Source organism: Polyodon spathula, chromosome 6 (assembly GCF_017654505.1).
Source record: "Polyodon spathula isolate WHYD16114869_AA chromosome 6, ASM1765450v1, whole genome shotgun sequence".
Lineage (NCBI taxonomy): Eukaryota > Metazoa > Chordata > Actinopteri > Acipenseriformes > Polyodontidae > Polyodon > Polyodon spathula.
In genome coordinates this window covers 20,510,058-20,526,165 of record NC_054539.1, presented here as the reverse complement: position 1 = coordinate 20,526,165, position 16,108 = coordinate 20,510,058, and the positions used below count along the sequence as shown (strand labels likewise).

Here is a 16,108-nt window from a genome sequence, read left to right as displayed (position 1 = left end):
AGTTCGAAGTTATAATTGGTCAACTTGTACCTATGAAGTTACAGTATCCAATCAGGACAATGATTATTGAGGCGGCGTTATTTGAGTCTGACTGGAAGTTGGCACAGAGGTAAGTGTGACTGGAATCCTTGTTTTTTAATACATACATATTATTTTAAAAAATATTACAGTATTTAAATAAATAAGAAAAATGATAGAGATTTAAACTAAAACTGAAAAATATTTGTATTACGAAAAATATTGTCCTACCTTACTATTTTGCAGAAGTGTACGTTGTAATAACACTGACCGAACAGTATTGTTTGTAGAAAAACAGATCGTACTATGTTTTAGTTCTGTTATTTTTCTCCGTTTTTTCGGTAACTATTTTTTCATGGGTTTAAGTTGACAGCTTATGTTTCTGTCGTAAGTAAGTTTATACTGGGTTGTACAATAAACTAGTCTGTATTATTACACTATCACTTCAATCTATTACAATTTCTTGTTTCTTCTGCTCAGTTTAACCAAAGCAGGGTGAGTTAGTGACGTTTTGTGTTCTGAAAGTGTTCTTTAAGTGTATACGCTATATATAATATATATATATATATATATATATATATATATATATATATATATATATATATATAGCAGAGATTTCTAACTTTCTGCTCTGTCTTGCCTTTACAGAGCCAGGGAGTGAAAAGACCAGACATTTTTTAAATTTATTTATTTATTTACCTTGCCTGAATGCTATTGTGTTAAATGTCTTTCTATCTGGATCTGCTAGATCTTTTAAGATATTTATTGGAATATTTTGGAGTACCAACTGATCTGGTAAGAGTTTAACCCTTAAACAATTTAGGTACATCTTGTTCAATGCTTTGTTTTCTGTTGTATTTGGGTGTTGCTTATAGACAAATGTATTAGAAAATTATGTAGAAGCGATTGAAAAGGTAATGACTTTTCAAAACCATAAAAAAGTTATTTTTAGTTTTAGTGTAGCATGAGTTGAAATTGACTATGTACTGTATTTCCTTAATTTAGCAACTGAAGAAAATGCAGTTGGGTTTTGTCAAATGACTTGCAGTGTAATTATTCAATCGATCATCTTTTGTTTTTGTTTTTTACAGCTAGTTCCAGTATGGGCAAATCAACTCTGTGGCCAATACCGCAGCATTGTTCGCATGATTGGAACAAATCTTCCTTTGAGTCCCTGCCCAAGAGTCTGCTTTCAGGTGTGTAGCCTGTGTCCTAGCTGTATCAGACAATTAATATTTTATATTAATCTACCTTTTGAGTGAACTATTTGTATGCGACAGGAATCCAGTGGATGACCTTTAGTAGGTGCTGCAACATATTGAACTGAAATCTGTAAAACTAGAGAAAAACCAAATTAACTAAAAAAAATTACTTTATTGTGTTTCTATTTCTAATGAGTAAGACTGTTTGGATGAGAACATTTCAGACTGTAACATGAAATAATTTGTTTTTCAGAAAATCCCAGATTTACATGCACAGCACAGCACAGCGAGCACGCCCGTCTCCCGTCCTTTTGTTCCTTCTTTTGCAGATGTACTGTGGGTGGCTGATAATAAGGACGAAACCTGTGTCTCATTAAGGTAATAGTTGAATAATGTGCAGTTCTATTATATGCAGAAGTATTGCTGCATGACTGAAGAGTTTAGTTTTACACAATGCGATAGGAAGTGCTGCTGTTGCAATATTTTTTGTGGGCTGAATTATCTGTTGCTAGGAGTCACGATGTGTTTATTTTTTTCTTTATAAATTGAGTTGTCACCAATTATTATTTTTTCAGTATATTTAGTTGTGTCCAATTATTTTTAGGCTCAGCTCACCGCTACCACCCCTGTGCTGACAAAGTTCATTCAGGAACTTTTAAATGGTTGAATACATCCTGCATCTTTACACACTGCAGACTTGCCATGCTGCAGCAACCCAGAGCTACAGTGTTGGAGGACAACGCAGCTCTGGGCAGCTTACAGTCAAGCCTGCAGGCACCTGGCCAGACTGCAGGGGTTGCTGGTGTGTGGTGAGCTGAGGACACCCTGGCCAACCTAGCCCTCCCTTGCCTGGCCAATTGTGTGCTGTGAACTCCCGGTCATGGTTGGCAGTGACATAGCCTGGATTCGAACTTGTGATCTCCAGGCAATAGGGCAATCTGTGCTGAGCGCCTTTACTGGATGCGCCACTTTATTTTTTTAATGTTCATTCAGGATCTTTTAAATGTTTGAATACATCAACAACCGGAGTAACTATACTACAACATGTGCATTGATTAGGTACTTGGAAGTGGCAACACATTTTCATCTATAGTGTTCCCAATTTCAAGTCTAGAATATTGTGTTCAGCTGAGGTCACCTCGCTAAAAAAAGGATATTGCTGTTGTAGAAAGAGTGCAAAGAAGAGCGACCAGAATTATTCCTGGTTTAAAAAGCATGTCATATGCAGACAGGCTAAAAGAATTGGATCTATTCAGTCTTGAACAAAGACGACTACGCGGCGATCTGATTCAAGCATTCAAAATTGTAAAACGTATTGACAGTGTCGACCCAAGGGACTTTTTCGACCTGAAAAAAGAAACAAGGATCAGGGGTCACAAATGAAGATTAGATAAAGGGGCATTCAAAACTGAAAATAGGAGGCACTTTTTTACACTGGGAATTATGAGGGTCTAACAACTAAACGAGCAAGATGGGCCGAATGGCCTCCTCTCGTTTGTATACTTTCATATGTTAAGTATCTTCAGCACATTTCTTTGGTTTTATTCCCTTTTAAAGAAATGTAATTAGTCCTTGTAGAGGAGAACGAAGAACTAATTGCACCCCAGTACCTCCAGAACATATCTCCATGCTGTCTCAGTCAGTGAAAAGAGTGGTAGAAAAAAAAGGAAACTCACAAAGTACAAATGCATGTGCCCTAAAGAAAATCACAGCCCTGGAGGATGAGTTATCACGGTTACGTGCACAGATTGCCATGATTGTTACAACGCAGGACCAAGGTAAGAATACATCCGATCCAAATAACTGATTTTTGCACTTGTTTTTTGTTAGTGCATGTGGGTCACTCTAGAGTTTTCTTTTTTTTAATTTTGTGTTTTTTTGTTTTTTTTTTAAACTGGGGAGTGCTGTATTTTAAATAGTCAAACAGCAGCTCAATTTACATCAGCCTCCATTCAGTTAATTAACACAAGGTTAACATGAAGTTTTATCTCTAAGAATCTAAATGCTATAATATTGATTTCAATATTGGGAGGGGATGCTGTTCCTTTTACATAAATAAGTCTTTTTCATATTGTTTTTTCTAAAAAAACAATTTCAATCCCCCCCCCCCCCCCCCCCCCCCCCCCCCCCCCTTTTTGGTTTTTGCATAGAGGATACACCATGCACGTTCATATATTATAGTTATTCTGCAAATAAGATAACCAAATACTCATGATATAACGTCTCTGATATTTATTTAATGAATATTCTTATTATATAACCAGTAGTATGTATGTATGTTCTAGAAAGTCTTTTAACCCTAAATTAAACAGCTGAATTTGGAGAGTATTCTTTGCTTAAGCTCTGTATCTGCTTTGCAACGTGGAGTGACTTGGAACTTTGTGTTTTGCCTGGCCATTTTGTGGTTAAATTTGAATAAATGCTAGGTAGATTCCAAAATGAGACGTGTTTAAAAAAAATAAATAAATAAATAAAAAAAAGTTGTGTTATATGTTTTTTTGATGCTGGATCTCTCCCATGTTGAATAGTATCCAGTTTCTTTTATTTAATACTGTACCACTTTATCAGTCTTTTTTTGTCATTCATCAGTATTTATAACAGTATTATGTTAATGTACACCCCTTTTTTTTTTGGATGACCTTCAATTCTTGCTATTTTTCAGGTTATTCTATGCCCCAGTTAGGATTCATGCAGCCTCCTGGTACCCCTGGGATGTCTCTTCTTCCAGTGTTAACATCCACTCCTAGCTGTACGCCTGCTCCACCACCCCCTCCCTCTCCCCTTCCCCCTCCCCCTCCGTCGACTCCTTTGCCACCACCCAGTTGTAGAACAGCTCAAGTCTCAGCTGGTGACCTGATCAGACAGCGGCATGCTACAAACAGGTCTAGGCAGTGCAACAGGGATAAAGTTTCTGTTTCTGACTCCATCCCCAGTATGTTGGATGTTTTAAAGGAAATGAACAAGGTTCGGCTACGAGCAGTGGAGAGGTATTTATAGAAAAGAACATTCTTAATGTGGAACTCTTTCAAACTAAAGAGCAACGTTCAGTAAGCCTGTGGGCCAAATAATGATCACGGCACAAGCCGCAGCGCTAATGCTAGATGTGTAGGGCTTCTGTTTTTATTAATTTCATTTTTCGGTGCTTATTTTGATCAATTTTTTGTTTTATGTAAATCGGGGTTTTTTGGGAGGGGGAGGGGGGCTTTTGCTTTTTATATACTGTATAAAATTAGTGTTTTCAGTTACTTTTCAAAATAATATTAACTCAACAGTACTTGCACACATAAGTTGTACTTTCCTTCCTTTTCTGTCTTCCACAACAAAATCCTTATGGTCCTGGCCACATTCTAATGGGATTTTTTGTGTGTAAGCATTTATTTTTTTTTTTGACAGAATTTGCAATTCTGTTTTAAATCATCCGTATTTAACTGTAATACAGTTTTAAATCCAGCGAACAAGCCACCATTCCTAAGCTCGCAAGCGATCTCCAGTAGAAATGTAGGAATGTGCTGTCACTCAGTAGTTGGGGGTGGGTTTAAAGTATTCAGAACGTATCAATGATAGTTACCGTCAGCACTTGCATATCCGACCCTAACAAATTTTGACTTCAGTGACGGTTAAACGAGTGTGACTCGTATCTGATTATTTCATCTGATTTGACGTGTATGTAGGTGAGCACGTTGTAACCTGCCCTCTACCACCCAAAGAACCCCCTGCCATGCACATATACACACACACACACACACACACACACATGCACATTTTGTACAGAAATTAAAAATGTGAATTGGGTTCCAGGAACATGTTTATTTCTGCAAATCAATCAATCTTTATTTTATGTAGTGCCTTTCATAGTGGACCACCATCACAAAGCGCTGTACAAGATGCAGTGACCACTTTTGTGGTCAATAAACTAAATAGTCATTAATGTTGAACAATGTATGCATTGCTGCATACACATTTTCCATTAACAAAATAAAAATTGATGAGCTTATAGTAATGCACAACTGAGCAATTTAAACTAGTTCAACATGGTACTGAACAATATTGTGATCCACTAATGTAGAACAACCAACATTCTGGTAAATTTGTGAAACAATTCACAATGGTGTTGAAGGACATTGTACTCCAAATATGTAGTAGTTTGATGAAAAAATGTTAAATGCAAATTAAATAATTTTGGACCTTAGTTTCTTCAACAGAAAATCACACTTTGGTTATGACACAAAACACCAGAGAGACAGGCAGTGAATAGACATATTTACTGATTGTAGCATTGTAGACTTGAGGCACTTTGAGTTTTACGGGACTCCAGAAGCCTTACAATAGCACTTTTTGTTGGAACGCATTTTATTGCACATATGTCGTTTGAACACTTGCCCACCAGAAAGGGACTGCTTAGAAACAATTTCCTTATCATGATGACAATGCACAAAGTGATTAGAAAGACATTTGGTCATTGGTTATTCTTGAGATTTACCGGTAAATGTGAGAAGTAAAGCGTTATAATGTTTGTTTTAATGTTGACATTTATCAGTAAATCTTAACAATATTCAGACTTTTGCCATAAACATACACACCACTCTGAATTGTACCATTCAGAACAAATGTGATGGGAGTGACAAACTAGTAAGTGTTTGACTGAGAAAAGTGTCATTCATGTTGAGTTGTGATCAAAATTTGGCCCTGGGTCCAAAAATGCAGACATCAAGTTACGTGTTAAATATTTAAAATGTTGAAAAATAGTTTGTAGTTGTTTCAGGGCATATGTGGTCTTTTAGAAACACTTTGTTTTTGCTTCCCTCGTCTGGCATCTGCAATGTGTAATTACCTTTTGTAATTAAATCGCTTTGTTCCATGCTTGATGATTTGCAGATCGCCGGGAGGCACACCAGTTATGAAGAAAGATAAAAAGCAGGTATCTCTTTCGGACCCTGCAGCACTAATTGCTGATGCTTTGAAGCGGAAGTTTGCACACAGACATAAGGAAGATTCTTTTGACAAAGAAAACCGATCATTTGAGACTTCACCTTTTGGAAGTCCAGAGACTCGTAGGGTATGTGTATCATTAACTAAAATTGCTTCCAGCTATTGGCTTATACTTCCATTGTACTTCCATGGGATTGCAGTGCCACTGTAAGCTGCCTAGGTGGTGCTAGCACACTAAGAAATCATCCTGTTTCAGTGGGATGTGGGGAAGAAAAGTTAAAAAAAAAAAAAAAAACACTGAATGTTTTGGTAATGTAACTTTTTCTCTAACATATGTTTGATAAATTAGTTTGTAAAGGCCCTAAGACACAGGTACATAAATAGGTTCCTCATAATCACGTAATAAACACATGGCAAGTGAAAAGCTGTAGTCAGATGCAATATGAAACTTTTGCAGGTGGCTAGGAGTGTATAATAAGTTTGGTGCCGATGCTTTAATCATGCTCGGCATGTCGAATAGGATAGACATGGGACAGTTAAATGAAATGTATCATTAAAATTTTAGTAATACTTAACATAAGTCATACTAGATACTGTACTTTATAGAACACTTTAAATGTAGATTAATTATATTCATAGTTATGGACCAATTGGTAGGTTTAATGTAAGTTTAGTAGAGCACTTTGGGACTTGGTCTGTTGTGTATTGCCTACTGTGTATTAATGAACGTTGAAGTTTTCTGTAGATCCCCAAGTAACTTGGATAACTTACTGCTTGTGGTGAATATGGTAGTTTTAGGATTGAATGCCGACAAAAGAAATCGTAAAATGTACCCAGTCTGGCATATTACACAGGTCATACAGAATTTAAACACAACGTGGTTTATTCCATACATAATTAAGAATTTGTGTATATAGCAGACTAAACTGTTAATGTTTTCAAGAAATGCATAGCTGTACATGTTTTAGCCTGTGTTATCTGTGTCATGGCAATATATTTTTCAACATAGTCCTGATTGTTTTATTCACACCTTATCTTAGCTTATTAAATAACATTATTGTACAGTTAGGTAGTTAGATTGAAAATATTTGTCTTCAAAATAATTTTGGTAAGAACCAGTTGAAATAGCTTTTTGTGTTCGTACTGTAAATATCAGATGTCTTTATGGAGGTATTAGTGGTGGCTTTTAAATACAGAACACAGCTGCATGTCAAGCTGAATAATTATTTCCTGCAAAAAAATGTGTACCAAGTCTATTTATATTTAACAGTTTACTCTGTAAAGCGGAATGTCAGATAGCTGAATACTCTGTTTAGGTGAGAGGTACTATACAAGCGTAGGACTTCTTGCTGGTGTTTCTGACAGTAAAAAAGTAGTCAACAGCAGTGACCCTCACCTCATTTCTGCAGAGAGCTCAATCTGAATAATCAAATTGTTGGTTTGTGCAGCACTAGTACCCACTAACCACTGTATTGAGACTACATACAACGTGAAGTTTCCAGCTACTGGGCTGAGTTAGGGATATTGGTTGTTTTTATTGAAACCTTTCTTAGATGTTTGATTTTCACCTACTGCTTTTCTCTTACAGATTGAACCTTGTGTGTTGAAGGTACCTGGGAAGCATATTCCTTTAAAGATCATAAAAAGCATACAGTGAGAGTTGGGGCATATTGTTAAATGCTACATGGATATTTTGATTATGGGCAATCTGATCACTGGTGGCTAAAGCAAATAATGCTGCTTATTTTTGTTCATGTTAAAGCTTGTTTGTGCTTCTTGCTGTTTTTAGTGTAAAACATCTCCATATGCTTTAAAATCCATGCTTTTCCTTCAAGTTGGTCTTCTGTTTTTTTTCCTTTTCTTTTTATTGTTTTTTGGATTTTGTGCAATTTTGTTTACTGTCATTATACATAAGGCATGTTTGAAATTCTGTGTTTTCTTTTATATTTTATATAAGTGGTGTAATTGTCCAACTATATCTTTTATTTTGAATACGTCCTCAGTTAATGTTTCTATCATCATCTTTTGTAAGTATTTGAAATTGTATTTTTGATCAGTAGTTGATGATAAATTGGGTAGAAATCAAGTGCTGATTTGTTATTTTTTTTATTATTTGTAATACAACAGTATCAATACTTACAACATAGTTTATGAGGTTACATTTTTTTTTTTTTTTTAATAAGTAGTTCTTGGCATCGCTGAGTAACAAACACAGCAATATTTACTAATAACATTCTTAGATTTTGAAGCTTGAGTTACTTAAAAAAAAAAAAAAGTTAGAAAAAATGCATATCCATATATGTGCTTGTTTATAGTGTAACATAAAATTATTCATGCCTGAGTTCAGCCCCATCTAAAATATAAGATAGTAAAGCAAATGGTAAAACCTGTATGAGAAATAATTAGCAGGAACCCTACATTACATTTTGATTTATGGAAATTATTAAAGACCTGGGAAAATGCGAGATTCAGCTGGTGGATTTTTAATTAATTTATTTTCTTTAAGCAAGGGGTGTTTTTTTTTTTTTTTTTTTTTTTTTTTAAAACGTTATTTACATCTTTGTCTATGCTAGTGCCATAAAATAAATATAAAAAAAAAAAATGTTTTATGCCCTTTTGTATATATTAATGGTTTCTAGATGACTACGATTGCTTTGGATCACATATGACAAGCTCCCTTATGTAAGTTTTGTTACTGCAAAAATGAACCATGTTCTTTGGCTGATACTGGCCAAGACTTATTGGAAGGGAGTACAATCCATAGGCAGTTTTATCCAGTGTGCTTCCAAAGCAGTCATTTCAGCTTGTTTTATGTAATCTGGCTAATCCTGTAAATTAAACATCTAGGCTACTTAAATGGAACAAGTAATTTTCTAACGTTCAATTATAAAAGGGCAATATGTTTTATTTCAGACATTGAATACAAAATGAGAGGGGGGTGTGTGTGTGTGTGTGTGTAAAAAAAAAAAAAAAATTGGAGAAAGCAGTGCGAATTATATTTGCATGTCTTTTGACAACCGTTTCATCAACTCCTTGTATTGTCACTGTCATAACGAAAACTACTCAAAATGATCAAATATCAGTTTTTGGACAACTGGCATGGCTGACGGCCATATAAGTTTAGGTGCAAATCAATTTAAAATGTTAGGATAATAAAGTAAAAGTTTTTTTTTTTTTTTTTTTTTTTTTTTTGCCCCCCACATGTAGTACGAAATATTTTAACAATTTAACATACAATAGTTTTGAAGAAATCACATTTAATAGTTTGAACATTTAAAAAGCCAGTTTCTGCTTGTCACAGTGATGAGAAAATAGGTACAACACATTTTTATTTTTTTTAAATAAGCAGGCTTACTTTGGATTTCAAATACTGTATGGGCACAGTGGCAATTTGTATGGATTTACATGTACCAAAAAAAAACAAACAAACCTGGCAGTGATTAAATGACTGCTTAATACGTGTAGGAGGATAGGATGTTCATTGTAAAGGTAGATACAAAAAATGTATAAATGTCTTAGAAATATTTCTGTTCATATGCACGACTAACAATAGTGAGGTAACAGTCACTTTTTATTTATTTAAAAATATCTAAAGTTCTAATAGGGTTAATTCTATGATTTAAAAAAAAAACAAAAAAAAAGGTGTTACCAGTGGTTTTGTTGTTGTCGTTTTTATGTGTTGCTACGAGTAGAAATACAAATGCATTTATAATAAAGATGGTACTTTAGGCATACTTGCACAGACATTGCATTTCAAACAATTAATCAGAAGAGAACAGTGGTCCATATGGGTTGGATTAATGTTGACAAAACTTAAATGAGCTGCTTTATTGCCAGAAGCTTAATAAGAAAGATCTTATAATGAAACTTCCCTAGAATTTAAAACAGATATGTTTCAAACCTAATAAGCTGTCTGTTGTGTGTAAGCTAATGCATTGCAAAAATAAGCACAGTGTAAGACACAATGGAATGTTTGGGAATTGTGAACTTCCAGAAATGCCCTAGATTTGATAAACAAAAAATGTTATAAAAATGCTGTTTTAATTTAATCACAAAGATAGTTTTGTACTAAAGTGGATAATTATAATGTTAAGTCTTAACTATGCACACAATAGTGTATTATGATTTTTTTGTAAAATATTTACAAATACCCTTTGTATTAAAAGTAACAGTATTCTTTAAAGGGTGACACAAACAAATGCCACTATTTTGTACAGGTACCAATCTTATACAGTAATTTGGCATGTGAATCAGCAGCTTAATTATTTACAAAAATATACAACGATAACCAATAACAGTATACATAAAGATATATAAAAAGCTGAAATGCAGACATGGTGCTTTGTTGGTTATACCCTTGAATGATTAAAAAATAGACTTTGCAGTAGATTCTCTTTTAATAGAAAGCATACCATATTTTGCTTATACAAAATGAGGCCACAACAACTATTTAAACTTGTGTAAAAAGGAAACTTGTCCAAAGTATGAAAGCTCAACCAGTGGCTGGTGCAAACTACAAAAACGTATAATTTGAGTTTGCATACTGGTTTTATTTTATGTGCAGCCCAGCTGCTGTTTGAATGCTCACTTCAGCTATGTTTTGCATTAAATGTGTCAGGTTTTTTTTTTTTGCTTGTGTTGCCTCTTATCCTCGTTCACCCATGGCATTCTTCCATTGGAGTCACATTGGAAAACAAACTTGGTTGATTGAGTACGTTTCAGAGGAAGCAAGACCACCAAATCCAAAATGAATGCAAGTAGAGGGGGAGCAAAGGATTTCTTTCTGTTTCTCTTTTCTGCCACTGGCAACACTTAAAGAGCACCCTGTAACATTTTGATAGATCTCAACACCGACGCCTCCCATGAGGAGTTCAAACAGCAACACCCTAGTTGAGGGATGCCTGTTATGAGGTTAGGGTCCTGCTTCAGCCACCTCGCTGCGCTGGCCAGAGCCATCATCACCCCTGTAGGGCTGATGGTGATGCAGTGCCCTCCACTTGGCTTTGTTTTTCCTGAGGTGGCTCATCATGGCCTCTGTGAGGGGCGTGTTGTCCGTGAATCGCCTCCATTCATCGAAGAGGGGTTCCACTAGGTATGTCATAAAGCCTAAAGCAAGAAAAAAATGTAAAGGAGATAAATCCTGACTTTTGTAGGTGAAACAAAGATTCACTCATCCTATATTATAATGACCCTATATTCAGCCCATTGGTTATATAATAATAATAATAATCATCATCATCATCTTTATTTTGATATAGCACCTTTCATAGTGGACCACCATCACAAAGTGCTTTACAAGACAAGACTACACTGGTGTACGAAAATCTGTTGGCCTACTAATGTGGACCAGAGTTGTCATTTAAGAACATTATATTTGGATGATTGTGTTCATTTAAGCAATATATATTTTATTATACATTAAACATTACCTAGTAGTTTATGTGTAATTGCTGCCACTACCTATATTTCATTGAAAAACAAATGCAGAAGCAGCCTTTTTTCCTGATGTTATGAATTTACTTTTAATTCAGATGTATTATTTAAACGTGTGTTTTTATAAAATGATGCACTTAGCATAGCAGTTTTTGTGGACACTACTGAGGCAGTACTGAAGACAACTAGTAAGAGAAGCTGCAGCAGAAACCCATTTTTTAATGAAGCAAAAGTCAAAGTACTTTCACATTGAGTTATAGCTCCCTGCAGACTGAAAGGTGCTTGACTGGGTTGTCACTATGCTACAGCCAGGATGTAAAATTGAAAAAAAAAAAACATTAGGGAAACAGTTAAATAAAAAATAAGAATAAATCCGCTTACCTATTTGTATGGCAGGAACGGTATCCATGTGCTGATTACACAAAGGGCTGATTTCAAGTTCAAACTTTCTCTCTAGGTCACCTGAAAGAGAAAGTAAATGGATGTGTTGGGCTACAAAAAAAAAACTTAAAAGACTAGAAAAAAATGCTATATTATTGTATTATATATACGTAAATAAGAACATTTAATTGTATGACAAGTGTAATAATTTGAAATGTAACTGCAAGAAACAGGTATTAATGTATTTTTACTAACTGTTTTCCCTACTTGCAAGCAACACAATGGTAATTCATGCATCTCAATATGAATGCTGCAGCTTACTTTCAATATTTAACAAAGCTCAAAGCACTTCAGATCTAGCATCACGCTGAAAGTATGGCAATCAAGCAGCAATAACAAATACAAAGATAAAACAAAGGAAAAAGCACATACTTGTAGAGATTATTAATGGCATTGTCCTTGTTATACCGATATCTGTCTAGTCTCCCTTGAAGCAAACATACTTTGAGGAGCCTTAACAGCAGGTGATAATCTTTTGCTAAGAAAAGGAGGTACTAAGAAGGAATTGTGCCTGCTGTTCTCAGATGTTGATTTGAGGACCTTGTGGCTCTGGCAAATCTGCACATACAGCATGGAAAATTCTGGGAAAAGCAGTGGCACTAGAAGTTCTAGTATTAGTTAAATACCAGTTTATATCCATCATATAGTATTCTCTATATTTGTTCTGACTAATATACATTGTTTGCAGACACAAGCTACAGCTGCAAGGTATATCCAGAATAAAAAGTGTTCTGATTGCAGAGCCAACGTCTCTTTAAAATACCTACATTTTAAGAACTTAAAAAGGTGTAAACCAAGACAATTATGGTAAATAGATAAGCTTTAGGACACACACACAGGGTGGTCTAAAAGCTAGGCAGTCCAACACTTCAAGAACAAAGACTATTGAAGAATTTGCTACAATAAAAAATAAATCCTTATGTAACAGTACATGATGTACAGTTTCTGTAATGTAAAATAACATAAGCACTACAGAATGTGCTTTTCTACAAGTTAGCTAGCACAATAAAATTATTGTAGCACAATTATTTTAAGAAATAATAAATTATAGTTAATGTGACCAAGTACACCCCGCTCCTGTGTTTATTTGTATTCTGATTTTTATTTGCACTGTTGTTTTAGGTTGGCAAGGAAGGATTAATGGTTTCCCCTGCCAAATCAATTAACGTGTAGAACGTGCCTGAGCCTGATTTAATGACTGACAAGCAATCAAGCTCTGACACTACTGCATAAAAGAGGCAGGAATCTCTCAGTCTGGGTTGGGGTTGTTCAGAGAAGGAACTTAAAAAGTAAGAACTGAAAACATAAACAATTGCAACTTGTTTGTCTCTTCATTATTTGTTTTATGTAAAGTGTTTTGTTTTAATGTTTTTTTTTTTTTTTTTTTTTATTATTATTATTGAAGAAATATGAGCACATTTGCATCTCAACCCTGCAGTACTTGTGTCTGTATCTTCCTGGTCTGCAATCACCACCAAGCCATTCTGTCTACATTAGTCAGAAGGCGTGAGGCAAAATATGTTCCCGAAACTGAATATGCTTTTTTATTGCAGATTACTGGAGATATTGTCAATAAATCGAAACGTTTAGCATTCCTTACTATATTTAAATAGTAGGAAATGTGTTTTTAACGCTTATACTAAGCTAACAGTATTACTAACCTCTGCTTACCTCTTGCTTGGAAAGCACTGGCCCTATGTTCCAGGTCAGACCAGAAACACCCATAATAGTGTGGTATGTGACCAGCCTGCACCATTTGAAAAAAATGTGGTCTTCCTGTTTGTCAGGCTTTTTCCTGTCCTTGCACCTCATTACCCTCTACAAGAACCGGAAAGCCAGAGCAGTGACACCCGGTTTAATTGGCATTTGGAGACCAGAGAAGGGAAGTGGTAGACTAAGCACACCCAGCCTGAGCAGGAACGTTACCTCTCTGGTTAGACTGAGCAGTTCTGCCCTGGTAAGGAACACTTTACTAGAGGGGGGTTCATTCTGAAAGAAAGTGGGGACCTTGTTCATAGCTAGACTACTGACCTTGTCTGTAGAACTCCTCGCAGACTCTCTCACTCCACTGCTTGCTCATCTCCCACACCCGGCAAGGGTTGCAGATATCAGCGCACTTCAGAGCAATCTGGAAATCACAATGAGGTTTGTAGCCAGTTTTAGGTAAACAGAACAACCAATAAGATTATAGGCAAGCTATATTATTGTCAAATAATTGGGCCCAGTATGACAAGGATTGAATAGTACTGAAAAAAGCTGTGCTTGGCCTAAGGGTTTTTTCATACACTATATCTTGGAACCTGAGTATAGTTACAGCTGTGTGTGTACATAGCTTGCAATTAGTGTGTCCCTCCTCATTTAACCCTCACTCTAGATACACTATATAAGGGAGCCTTTGTCACTACAGATGTTAACGTGAAACAAAATTAGCTTTATCTACAAGGCCAACTGAAGTAATCACTGTTAAGTTCTCTGCTGTATCTGGGACTATAGAATTCTCATGTTTGAAGAGCGCCACGTAAAACCCTTTTAACATTTAATGCCCTGTCCATCTCCTAATTAATAGCATCTAGTTTGGCAGAACAACCAATATTGTATGACCACACATAAAAAACTGATTTTCAAACATTTTGTTATATATATATATATATATATATATATATATTATATATATTTATATATATATATAGACAACACGTGTGCACACACAAGAAGACAAGCACTGAATTGGCAACAGAACTGGCAGAAGACACAGATGTCGTTGTCCATCAAATCAACAGTACTAAGGTCACTCTTGAAATCAAGACTTAAAGGATGTGTTGCAGTGAGAATACCACTGTTAAGAAAGGGGAGCAAGACTAAAAGGCTAAAATTTGAACAGGAACACAGAAATTGGACTATGGAACAATGCTCAACGATGCTTTGGACTGTTGATGGATGGACAACAACACCTGTGCTTCTGCCAATTCTGTTGTCAATTCCACGCGTGTCTTCTTTTTATTCCCTAAGGATATTATCTTCTACCATTGCTCATCCTTGTTCGACAGCTTTTTTGGTCTTCCAGTCCTGGGTTTGTCAATTACAGATTATGTTTCTCTGTACTTGTTGATTATGCTTTGGATACTCAATGTTTTTCCTTGCAAGTCAAGGTTGTTATAATAGTAGAAAACACTACTGGTGGCTTTAAGTAAATTGTTGATGCTCGTAATGCATTAGAGTAGAAAAATGCAACACGTCTAAGACTTTTGCAAAGCAGTGTGTATAGATATATTGTTTTTCATATGTTTGTTATTTTATGCAATACATTAATATGTCATAAAAAAAAAAAAAGAACATCACAAACCTGCAGTATGAAATGCCTGTGCTCTGCATCTTCCAAACTCAGATCATCATTATCCAGATGAATTTTAAAACTGCCGAGAAATTCATTCTGCCGGCTAATGTCTGTTGCCAGAATTAGGGAACCCAACTGTTGTTCAATGTCCTGCCTGTGGTGAAATGAGATTTGAATTAATATGCATCCTGCTAAACACTGCCTTTAATGATTTTCATATTCAGCATATTTTAACAGTGTCACTTTTCACAGCTTACTATTACAAACACATGCCAGCCACTTTGGTGTCTGATTCCTATTTTTCCCAGAAGAATTGACAATGAAATAACTCATTGTGAAATAACAATTAATTAACAGTGATATTTAGATCTGTCAATGTATTATTATTAATAAAACCCTTTAATGTCTAACAGGGGCAAGAGGCTGCAAATGATTTTATAGAATAAAACAGAATGATGCAAAATCCCGAATATTATGGTGTTCAGATTATTCTAGTTGGGCTGTGATGTGCCACACTAGTGGCATTTCAACAAACTCCTGGTTTTCCTACCTCCACAATTTATAGTTGGACACTAAAACCATATACTGTATGCAGTTGATGGAGTGACATCTTTGAGCAAACTTTTAACCATTGGCCTGGCCTATTACAGAGACATTTTTCAGAAAAGTGGCTGCGTCTCACTGTGTGGAATTAATCTAAGATTTATTGAGGGTCAGTTGCAAATAAACTTGATTTTACCTCCACGTATCA

General features: G+C 35.4%; 2 protein-coding genes across 4 annotated transcripts in view; one reads left to right on the top strand and one right to left on the bottom strand.

The window, feature by feature from the left end:
- The first annotated feature begins 53 nt into the window (after positions 1–53).
- On the top strand, positions 54–7,983 carry mtfr2 (mitochondrial fission regulator 2). Its single transcript, XM_041252465.1, has 8 exons — positions 54–109; positions 667–813; positions 1,110–1,214; positions 1,474–1,598; positions 2,778–2,998; positions 3,883–4,207; positions 6,096–6,276; positions 7,738–7,983. Exons 2-8 carry the CDS (start codon positions 742–744, stop codon positions 7,804–7,806), a joined length of 1,098 nt encoding a protein of 365 aa, XP_041108399.1. The 5' UTR covers positions 54–109; positions 667–741; the 3' UTR covers positions 7,807–7,983.
- Positions 7,984–9,389: 1,406 nt separating this feature from the next.
- LOC121316989 (cAMP-specific 3',5'-cyclic phosphodiesterase 7B-like) overlaps positions 9,390–16,108 on the bottom strand; it is a 71,834-nt gene continuing 65,115 nt past the window's right edge. For all 3 annotated transcript variants that reach the window (XM_041252461.1, XM_041252462.1, XM_041252463.1), the window contains 4 exons: positions 15,367–15,511; positions 14,055–14,151; positions 11,964–12,044; positions 9,390–11,255 (listed from right to left, as the gene is read on the bottom strand). In XM_041252461.1, coding sequence (XP_041108395.1) covers positions 11,062–11,255; positions 11,964–12,044; positions 14,055–14,151; positions 15,367–15,511 — 517 coding nt within the window. In that variant the 3' untranslated portion in view covers positions 9,390–11,061. The remainder of the gene's footprint in view (positions 11,256–11,963; positions 12,045–14,054; positions 14,152–15,366; positions 15,512–16,108) is intronic.

Bases quoted from the DNA above. Each gene is read 5' to 3' on its own strand.
- mtfr2 (XM_041252465.1), top strand. From the start codon at position 742: ATGTCTTTCTATCTGGATCTGCTAGATCTTTTAAGATATTTATTGGAA. The intron at 814-1,109 runs GTAAGAGTTTAA...TGTTTTTTACAG, and splicing joins TTGGAGTACCAACTGATCTG to CTAGTTCCAGTATGGGCAAA. The intron at 1,599-2,777 runs GTAATAGTTGAA...TCCCTTTTAAAG, and splicing joins GAAACCTGTGTCTCATTAAG to AAATGTAATTAGTCCTTGTA.